Source organism: Malania oleifera, chromosome 3 (assembly GCF_029873635.1).
Source record: "Malania oleifera isolate guangnan ecotype guangnan chromosome 3, ASM2987363v1, whole genome shotgun sequence".
Lineage (NCBI taxonomy): Eukaryota > Viridiplantae > Streptophyta > Magnoliopsida > Santalales > Ximeniaceae > Malania > Malania oleifera.
In genome coordinates, this window is record NC_080419.1 from 113,604,057 (window position 1) to 113,615,697 (window position 11,641).

The window sequence follows — 11,641 nt, forward strand, 5'->3', positions numbered from 1 at the left end:
TGTATATACTTTTCTAACATTGATTTATTTTTTAATTATGCTTCTCACAATATTTTGCCAAACAGAACCTGCAATCTTTCAAGCACGATCCGTACTTATTCCATAAAAAGCCATTTAATTTCTTATAAAGCTAGCTTAGCAATTAGCTTTTAGCTTCTAGATTTTAGCTTTAGCTTAATTAGCTTACTTGCAGCCATGCGCACTGAACCCCAGCCTTCCTCCTGCAAGATCATACACCACGTCTAATGTTTTCTGCTGAAAATTTCCAATAATGGCGATATCCGTTGCCGCAGAGTTGCCAGCAAAAGCCAGGCACGCTCTCTCCACATCGTCCGAAATCAGTATTCCCGACGAGTCTATTTCCACTTCAACATCGCCGCTAAAGAACATGCTGATCTTCGGCACCCTCACCTCCTCGTATCCGCGAAAGTCGTAGCACGTATCCAGTAGTTCAAAACCTTCAGCCCTCGGGTACCCAGCCATTTGCCGCTGGAAAGCCGACCGGAGAGCCCTGTAAGTCGCCGGGGGCAACCGGGTAATGACGGTCCCGGAGTCTATAATCATTCCCTTAAGCGCGGACACCGACGCCCCCACCGGAATCTTCCGCCCGCCGACACCTATCGCCGTCAACTGAAGAAAGTAAAACGAAGGGTGCTTCATTTCCTTCACGAAGGGCGTGAATTGTACCGAAGACGATGATCCATTACTAAGACTGCTGCCATGTTTTGACTTTCCGAAGGTGAGGTGTCCGGTGAAGCGAGGCGAAGAAGGAAGGCAGTAGGAGAAAACCTTACCGTACTTTCTTGCGGTTTGCGACACAATGGAAATCTTGCCTCTGCCGAGCCCAAGCAGTCCGGCAACGCGGCCAAACAGGCCCTTGTTTTTTAGTCCACAGCCGAACACAAAGCTTTTGACAACGTCAGACTGAGTCAGTTCAAGCCTTTCCTTTCCGAAAAACCCTATGGTGTAGGACTTGTCGCCGTATTCAATGGCGTAGACGCATGTCGAGTTGCGGCAACCAGGCGATTTCCCGGCCCACATGAGGCTGATGCAGAGCTTGGAGGCGCAGGGAACGGCGGAGTAGGACTTGGACGCGGAGGGGTTGAAGATGGGTTGGATTTGGTTGTAGCAGGATCCGGGAGGAGAGCAGGGCTGGCATTGGGTCCAGGTGAGGTCGCTTCCGGTGTCGAAGGCGAGGGAGAGGTCGCGCTTCGGGGTTCCGATGCTGACAGTGACTAAGTAGTTGAAGGTGTCGAAGGAGATGCCGGACTGGGCCGGGATGTCGGCGGTGGCAGCCAAGGAGGGGTCGAAGGGGATTTGGGAGGTGTGGTTGTGGTGGGAGAGCCTGGATTGGATTGAGTTGACTCGGTGTTGGTCTTGGGTGAGGGTTTGGGCGAGAGTGGGAGAGGCTGTATTGGAGTGGTGGGAGCTGCATGGGCCGTGCCCGTGAACCAGTCTGAGGGAGGCCCCTCCTTTAGTACCTGAAAGTGATCAGTATATAAGATCATATCGCGATTCATCTTTTATCATTGCTAGTTTGCATGGATTATTAAAAGTACTTCAAGAGAAAAATTGGAAATGGATGTTTAATTCGCATAAGATTCTCTAATTTGAAATGTTACATTAATACTTGATTAATTTTTATCTCTTCGATCAGCTCAAATGTAAATATATATAACATTTTTGTAATTAATGAGTTCTAAAAGCCACAAGTACTGAACTAAAAATTGCATACGGTCACAACCGAGCTGAAAAAGGAGAGAGAGAGAGAGAGAGAGAGAGAGAGAGAGAGAGAGAGAGAGAGAGTATTAGTTAACCTTTAGAATAAATATTAGAGGGGTGCTGGCAGACGCTTGTTTTAGATAAGACAAGAGAGGAGAGGCGAACAAGATGAGTATGTAGTTGAGGATGTTGGCTTTTCAGAATCTCACTCCCTTCAATGCCGTCAGAAGCCTGAGCTTTCTTAGAAGACAGAAGGCACAAAACAAGAAGAGAAGAAAATAGTGGAAAGCCAATATTGAGGAAGGAGGAGGTGGAGGTGGGAGTAGCCATATTTAATTTCTGAGTGATATCTGGATCTCCTTAATCTATCTGCATATGGTTCAATTTTGTATTTATAGGCTTTAAAGGATGGAGATCGTTGGAAGTGAGATTGCATGATAGATAGCAGCTAGCCAGCAAACCCTAGCTAGCTAGTTGCCATACCATGCATGCGTACATGCCAGTTGGTGGCCCAGCGGGAAAAATGAGTTTGGTGGTGTGTTTTGCATGTGTGGGTTGTCTGCTTATTGCAGCTTTTTTTTTTTTTTGTGCTTATAGTTAATGACGAATGGTTTCTCTGCTTTCATATTCAATTAATGGGTCTGTATTGTGTTTTTCTGTGGATGCTTGTTTGTCTTCTGCGTTCTTCGTTGGTTCATCTTATTTAATTTCTACGTGCGTGCGTCAGCTTTTATTTTTTTGAAGAGGGAAGGAATCGACTGCCCTCTGCTGGTTTTTGTCTCTTACTCATTAATAGCGTGAGGTTGCTGCGTCAGCGTGTGTGATGAGTGCTACTAATTTTTAGGAGGATTCTCAAATATTTTTGAATTCAAAATAGACGCCTTTGTAGATAATATTAAATTTTAGTCAATTTTATTTATATACACATAAATTAAAATTCAGATTTTAAAATTCATTCTTTAAAACACGATATAATTATTAATATTCTAATTATTATTTTTTAGTAATAATTATTAATAAAATTCATTTGTCTTCTTCTTATAATTGTTTTCATAAAAAATGTTTTTAGAATTTCTTTTGTTTTTATTTTTATTGTCATAAAAGTATTATTATTTCCCTAATTATTACATTAAATATTTATTATTTTTATTGTTGTTATAGTGGTGGTGGTTATTAGTATTATTATTAATTTTCCTTACTATTAAAAATATTATTAAGGAATATTACTATTATTATTATTATTATTATAAAAAATACAAACCTCTCCTAAACTATCAAAATTCCTTAACTTTCTTAACATTTGATTTTTGGGATAAATATATATATAACTAAATAATATAACTTTATAATCTTGAAATTTTAGTGGACATGATAGATAAAACCATTTTGAGATAGTAATGAAATTTCTAATTAGCATAATTTGCAAAGGATTCCAAGATTACATTTAGGATTATAGTTCAACCAAACACCACTAGGTAATATGGGATTTCAATGAGATTCCAATTAATTTTAAATGAGGTAAAAAAAAAATCCCTCATATATATTCATTCTCTAGAAGGGAGTGTTTTCCTTCTTGTTCATTATTATTATTATTATTATGCATGAATCTTGAAGTAAAAAATGCATGTAGAATTGATATGTCATTACAAAAAAACTGATTTTTAGTGGTGAAAGTATTAGTAACGGATTTAATTTCGTCACTAAAAGTGGGTATTAATGACTGTTTTGACAACCGTCACTAATAATTTCATCACTAAAAATCAGTTTTCCTGCTTAAACTATTATAGGAAACCATTTTCCGCGTAGAAATTATCATGAAAAAATATTAGTGACGATTTTTGGGGTATTAGTGACGCATTGAATCCGTCAAAGTCACTTATTAGTGACGATTAAGTAACTGTTACTACTAGTCTATTATTAGTGACAGTTTGAAAAATTTATCACTAATAATAAGGTATTAGTGACGGTTTAGGGATTCCTCACTATTAGTGTTTTTATTTAAAAAAATATAAAAATAATTTTGCTAACAATGTTAGTGATGGTTTGAAAAATTCTTCACTAAAAATAGGGTATTAATGACGGTTTAAAAATTCATCACTATTAGTGTTTTTATTTAAAAAATATAAAAATAATTAGTTAACAATATTAGTAATGGTTTGAAAATTTTGTCACTAATAATAGGGTATTAGTGATGGTTTAGGGATTTGTCACTATTAGTGTTTTTATTAAAAAATATAAAAATAATTTAGCTAACAATATTAGTGACGGTTTGTAAAATTCGTCACTAATAATGGGGTATTAGTGATGATTTAGGAATTTGTCACTGTTAGTGTTTTTATTTAAAAAATATAAAAATTATTTTATTAACAATATTAGTGACGGTTTGAAAAATTTGTCACTAATAATAGGATATTAGTGACGGTTTAGAGATTCGTCACTATTAATGTTTTTATTTTAAAAATATAAAAATAATTTAGTTAACAATATTAATGATGGTTTGGAAAATTTGTTACTAATAATAGGGTATTAGTGACGGCTTAGGAATTCGCCACTATTAGTGTTTTTATTTAAAAAAAATATAAAAAATAGTTTTGTTAACAATATTAGTGACGATTTGTAAAATTTGTCACTAATAATGGGGTATTAGTGACGGTTCAGGGATTTGTCACTATTAATGTTTTAATTTAAAAAATTGTAAAAAAAAAAAATTTAGTTAACAATATTAGTAACAGTTTGAAAAATTCGTCACTAATAATAAGGTATTAGTGACGGTTTAGGGATTCGTCACTATTAGTGTATATTAAAAAATATATATATAAAAATAATTTAGTTGACATTATTAGTGACGGTTTAAATGATTCATCACTAATAGTGTTTTTATTTAAAAAATATAAAAAAATATAGTTAACAATATTAGTGACGGTTTAAAAAAATTGTTACTAATAATAGAGTATTAATGACGGTTTAGGGATTTGTCACTATTAGTGTTTTTAATTAATTTTTTTAAAAGATTCTTATTAAAAATATAGAAAATCAATAGTTTGGTTGAATGTGTAGAATATTTTTTTTAAATTATTTATAAATTTCAATGTAATTACTAAAAAGATGACTTGTTTTCAATTTTTTAATAATTGTATAAAATAAATTTTGAAATTTTTTATTTTGGAGTTTGGATTTGTATTTATGTATTAGAAAAAAAGCATTACATATGGTCAATATAATTAAAATTTGAAATCTAAACTTCATTGTTCCATTCACAATGTAAAACTTAGAAATCTATAAAAAAAAAAATTTAAAAATATTTTCTAAATTTTAAATATAAATTTGAAAATTTTGAAATAAAAAATATTTTCAACAACTAAAAAAAATGAAAGAATAAAATTATTTCCATAAGCATATAGTGTGAAAATTATTTATTGTTATTTATTTATGTCATAAATTATTTATTGTTATTTATTTTGAAATAAGAATAAAAGAAAAATCTCACCAAAACAGAGGCTACTATTCATGGGCTGAAAAAAAATAATAATGAATGCTCAAAATCCAATCTCCACCGTTCACAATGAAGATTCATGTGTCATGAACATTTTTACAAAATTTTAGCTCAATTGGTTCACAAATGCTTGTTGATCAGAGTAGTTGATCAAGAATGGACAACTTTCTCTCTCTATGGCGGCGAAAAAAACCGAGGCTACTGTTCATGGGCTAAAAATCGACACCGAATGCTTAGAATCCAATCTCCACCGTTCACAATGAATTTTCACGTGTCATGAACATCCCTGTAAATTCTCAGCCCAATCGGACTACGAATGCTCATTGATTGGAGCAGTTGATCAAGACTCGACAACTCTCTCTCTCTCTCTCTCTCTCTATGGCGGCCGCGACTCTCTTAAGCCAACAGGGCTTGGGTGATGTAGTTATTGTGAAGGATGCATTGCGGTAGTATTTTTTTGCAAGACTGGTCATTGGTACATCATTTTTATGTTCGATTTTAAATGACTGAGTATTAGTGACGTTTAAAAATTATCACTAATAGTCTATTATTAGTGACGGTTTAGAAAAATTATGTATTGTTCAGATTTGTGTATAAAATCATAATGCATAATCAACCATAGCTCTTGTACTGTTTAGTTACAGTAAGAAGACTCGCATATTAGTTTTAGGTTTGGAAAGTAACTTTCCCTCTGGTTTTTTGAACCGTAGAAGTAGGGAAGAAATTTCTCTTATGCTGATTAAAAGGAAAAAAAATCAAAGGCATACATAGATGAAAAATGTTATAATTAAATTGTCCAAGAAATATCATTACAATTTTTTTTGGGCATTGTATTCTCCAAACTTCTCTAAGTTTAGGAAAAAGAGAAGTGCAAGTGCATGAAAATCAATAGTTTAATTCTTTCTTTGCAATGTTGCTACTCTTAATATCAAAATTATTGTCACGATTTTTCCCATTCATTTTTTCTAACCCAAAAGACCCGGTCTTCCTTGCAGAAGTAAAGGTCAACCAGGATTTTATTATTGGTTGAGATTGATGGAGAAGTGAGATTGCATTGGGGCAATGAGTTGGGGTGCAAAAGATATGCACATCAAACCAAGAGACAAGGGGGACCAAAATTTATTATTGAATGAACATAATTTAATTTTTCTTACTACCTTCAACCATGCTTCTCATGTATTTTTCAATTTGGGGCAAATAATTTGTAATTATATGTATTTTTTTTTTTCTTAAGAGAGCTTTAGTGAGGGTTCTTCCTCGCTTTTGTAAAACATGGAAGCAGTCATGAAACTTCTCTTTTTCTGATTAAAAAAGAAAAAAAAATTTTGACAAAAAATGTTAAAATTAATTTGCCATACAAGTTATAACATTGGAGTTTCTAAAATTAATTATGCTATTATTTTCATGCTGCACCTATTGAGCTTTATTCTTATGATAACTCCTAGAACATTTATCATTCAGAAATCTCTAAACTTTATATACTCCAAGTTAACTTAAAAATCCTTATAATATCGCACTTACCCTGATTTTGAGATGGTGTCCCAAAACTCTAATCTAAAAATCTACTCCACCTATGTTACAGAGAATCTTCCCTATAACCCCGTGACGGTTCCCAATCGTCAAATCGGGCTACAACAAAGCCGGAAACGAAGAGAGAAGGTGAGGGTTTCGAGTTTCTAGAGAGAGAGAGAGAGTGAGAGGAGAGAGAGTGAGAGGAGAGAGAAAACACCGCTGAAAATGAGGATTTGTCAATATATAAGCCGGCGTTCGTCGACGAGTTCAAGTAATTCATCGATGAACCCATGTAGGCACTTCGTTGATGAGGAGACTATTTCGTCGATGAACTAGAAATTCCCTAAAATCTCTCGATAATCTCTCGTCGACGAGACACATGTACCTCGTCATCAAAATCTATGGGACATTCGTCGTTGAAGACCCTGGGTTCGTCGACGAAGCCCTGCTTTCTCTCTTTTTAAAATCCCCTTTTTCCTTCTCTTTCATTTCTTTTATTAATTTATTAATTTAATTTTTCGGGTTTCTACATTCTCCCCTCCTTATAAAATTTCGTCCTCAAAATTTGTCATTCATCACATTTCCAATCTTAAAGAATAACGTTACCATTTTATTAATTACCCTCACTTATGACGGAGAAATATCGTGGTTACATAGAGGTTCTGGGAGATTACAACAATTGAAAGAAAATTCTCTCCAAAACCATTAAAACCAAAATACTACCTACATTATACAAATTCAATTACATAACTTAATCCTGGTTCCCACTAAATAGCTGTGGGTATTTCTCGCGCATCTGCTTTGCTGAGTTTGTAGCACAGTGTTTGACATACCAGTAGGTGATAACTGAAAATCAGAGACTGGCAGGGTCTTTGCAACCACTTTATATTCCTGAGTGGAAGTGGGAGCATATAGCGATGAATTTTGTCACTAGGTTACCACTGACATTATATAGACAGGACGCCATTTAGATAGTTGTAGATCGACTTATGAAGACTGTCAATTTCTTGCCTATCAGAGTTAACTACTCCTTAAACAGACTGACAGAGTTATACATTCAGGAGATAGTGAGAATGCATGACATGCCAGTGTTCATAGTCTCATATCAAGACTCACGGTTCATATCCCGTTTCTAGAGGAATTTACAAGAGGCCATGGGTTCTCACTTGTCGTTCAGCACTGCATTCCATCCTCAGACAAACGGACGGATAAAGAGAACGATACAGATATTGGAGGATATGTTTCGTGCATGTGTGCTGGACTTTGGAGGTAGTTGAATGTGGTATATACCACTAGTCGAGTTTGCGTATGATAACTATTATCAGACCAATATTGGGATGGTACCATTTGAGGCATTGTATAGTAGGAGATGCCGATCCCCATTGTATTGGGATCAGATTGGAGAGAGACAGATATAGGGACCAGAGTTGATACAACAGACTTAGGATAAAGTTAGACTCATCAGAGATAAGATCAAAACAACACAGAGTCGATAGAACAGTTATGCAGATACTGACCGATGAGAGTTAGAGTTTGACGTTGGAGATCACATATTTTTTAGGATAGCACCATTTAAAGGAGTTATGAGATTTGGGAGGAAGGGTAAACTGAACTCTAGGTATATTAGACCATTTCAAATTCTTGAAAGAGTGGGTCCAGTTGGCTACAGGTTGGCATTACCGCCAGTTTTGACTAGAATTCATGACGTATTTCGCGTTCTATATTAAGAAAATACGTCCCAGATCCCTTCTATGTGATCAAATATGAGGCACTAAAGCTTAGTGATGTCTTGTCTTATGAAGAAGCGCTAGTACAAATTTTGGATTAGAAAGAACAAGAACTGCGTACGAAAAGCATGGTAAAAGTTCTATGGCGCAACCACACAATAAAGGAAGCTTCTTGGGAATCAGAGGAGCAGATGCGCCAGAGATACCCACAGCTGTTAAGTGGGAACTAGGATTAAGTTATGTAATTGAATTTATATAATATAGGTGGTATTTTGGTTTTAATGGTTTTGGGGAGAATTATCTTTCAATGGTTGTAATCTCCCAGGACCCCTATGTAATCACGATATTCCTCCGCCATAAGTAAGGGTGATTAATAAAATGGTGGTATTATTCTTTAAAAATGGAAATGTGGTGAATGACAAATTTCGAGGACGAAATTTTATAAAGAGGGAAGAATGTAGAGACTCGAAAAAAATTTAAATTAATAAAGTAATAAAAGAAATGAAAGAGAAGGAAAAAGAAAATTTTAAAAAGAGAGAAAATAGGGTTTCGTCTACAAACCCAGGGTTTTCGTCGACAAATGTCTCATAAATTTTGGTGATGAGGTACATGTGTCTCGTTGATGAGAGATTACCAAGAGAATTTAGGGAATTTCAGGTTCATTGACGAAATAGCCTCCTCGTCGACGAAGTCCCTTTATGGGTTCGTCGACGAACCACTTGAATTCGTCGACTAATGCTGGGGTATAAATGTGCAAATTCGTCATTTCAGCGTACAATCTCTCTCTCTCTCTCTCTCTCTAGAACCACGGTACCCTCTCCTTCTCTCTTTGTTTTCGGCTTCGTTAAAGCCCGGATTGACGATCGGGAACCACCACGAGTTTCCTAGGAAGATTATCTGTAACATAGGCATAGTAGATTTTCAGTTTGGAGTTCCGGGACATCATCCCAAAATTAGGGTAAGTGAGAGATTTAAGGGTATTATAGGTTGTTTGGAGTATTTGAAATGTAGGTAGTATTATACAGAAATTGTTGTGGGAAATGAGTTGAATGATTTGGAAAAATGTGATTTTTGTTTTAGGCTTTTGAGTTGGGAACGTCGAGGAGCGTCAGATTTAGGGTGTTAGTGGACCTCTCAGTAAGCCAGGTAAGGGGAATAAATTATAACAGTCTTTTTCTGAAAATTATGGATTGAGAAATATGAGAAACAATATTATAATATTTTACCTGAAATTTATTTATGATATAAAAACCAAATGAAATTTGTGTGGCATACGATTTATATTGAGAAGGTTTAAACTGGGTTAAATGATTTACCCTGAGAAATATGAGATATGATAATATGTTTTTGAGAAATATGGAATAATGTGAAATGAGATATGTATATGGTATTATGAGATGAAATGAGTTGTGAATACTGCATTGTGAAAACTGAGATGAGAATACTAATTATGTGAATATTTCAATATTAATACTGCAATGCAAATTCTGAAATGTAAAAAAGAGAAATGAAAATATTGCAACGTAAATACTGCAATACGAATGTGATATGAGTATATTGAAAATGTGAACATTACAAGGATAATACTGCAATGAGAATAATGATATGTGAATATTTATATGAGAATATGAAATTGAGAATATGTGAATGTGAGTGTTGTAACGTGAATACTACAATACATATATTGAAATATGAAAATAAGAAATGTGAATATTGCATCGTTAAATATGCAAATATGAATATTGAATTGTGAGAATTGAAATGTGAAATTCTGAAGTATGAATATAGACATGTGATTGATGAAATGTCAATACCACATAATGATTACTGGTATGTGACAATGGTAACCCTGATGGATGGTTTGAACTGAGATTTTTCTTGAGCTTGTTTGATTGCTTTTCAGTGTGGGCATCATCCTTGAGCTAGTTTGATTGCTTATCCGATTGTTCTCCCATGAAAGTTTCTCTTTTAAGTAATTCATATCCTCAAATTATTTCCCAGCTATCATTCCAATTCCAAGGATTTGTTATATTGCCAGATTCATTGAATCCAGCAATTTTCTTGGATGAACATCAATAGATCCATTTCATGATAACTTCATTGATATGAGTTTAGTTCAATTGTAGTTTTATTGAATGAACATCAATAGATCCAAAAAAATAAAGGTGAAAATTGTTCTTATTACGTCATTATATATAATTTTAGGCCAAACCTTAGCTCGAGCCCGAACCAATATTTTTATTCTATAGCCAAGCTTGAGCCTGACTTTCTAAGCTCAAACCAAGTCGAGCGCGAGCCCGAGCCCGATCCGAGCTCCCACCCTTTCGAGGTGAGCCTGAGCATTCTGAAGCTCGGCTCAGCTCAACTCGTTTGCAGCCCTAGCTGCAAGGATGTTGGTTCTTTTAGTCAAAGTTGCTTCATTAAATTTAACGGGGCCGGGGGATATTTTACATACAGTATAGAATACATAAATTAAAAAATATGAATGTTATAATGTGATTAAATATAAAAATATAATAACATAATATTATATTATTTTCTATTAATATACAAAACAATATAATCCTACTATATGACAATATAATTGTTGTATTATATTATATTTTAATGCAAAATATTACATAACATAATATACAAAACAATATAATACTATTATAGAATAACAATAAAATTGTTATATTGTATTATACTTTAATGCAAAATATTATATAATATAATAAACAAAAACAATATAATACTACTGATAAAAACAAAATAATTGTTATATTATATTATATTTTATGTAAAACATTATAATTATTATATAGAATAATATCTAATGTCTAAAGAAAATAATAAAATAGTAATAAATAAAAAAATACTATGATAAAATTATGGTATGATTAATGATTTATTATATTGCTATACATAATTTTAAATAAAATAAAATATTAATTATTAACATAATTAAGTCTAAACATATGATAATAAAAAATTAATAATGATATAATAGTGCTATTGTATAATAAATTAAAATGTTATGTTATTTCTTTATTATATTACTGTTTAAATATAATTATGAATCATATTCTTTGCTTAAACAGACCAGCCTAACTTCAGTGGGTTCATTCCCCAGACTTGCTTTGATTCAATTGCTATTATTTAAAAGGCAAATACAAGTTAACTAAACTCCATAGCAACAAATTTT

At 33.6% G+C, this 11,641-nt stretch overlaps 1 protein-coding gene across 1 annotated transcript; it reads right to left on the reverse strand.

The window, feature by feature from the left end:
- LOC131150730 (aspartyl protease family protein At5g10770-like) lies at positions 1 to 2,380 on the reverse strand. Its single transcript, XM_058101643.1, has 2 exons — positions 1,818 to 2,380; positions 1 to 1,481 (listed from the first exon to the last, which is right to left on the reverse strand). Exons 1-2 carry the CDS (start codon positions 2,050 to 2,052, stop codon positions 184 to 186), a joined length of 1,533 nt encoding a protein of 510 aa, XP_057957626.1. The 5' UTR covers positions 2,053 to 2,380; the 3' UTR covers positions 1 to 183.
- Between the last annotated feature and the right edge of the window lie 9,261 nt (positions 2,381 to 11,641).

Bases quoted from the DNA above. Each gene is read 5' to 3' on its own strand.
- LOC131150730 (XM_058101643.1), bottom strand. From the start codon at position 2,052: ATGGCTACTCCCACCTCCACCTCCTCCTTCCTCAATATTGGCTTTCCA. The intron at 1,482-1,817 runs GTTAACTAATAC...GATCACTTTCAG, and splicing joins CTCTAATATTTATTCTAAAG to GTACTAAAGGAGGGGCCTCC.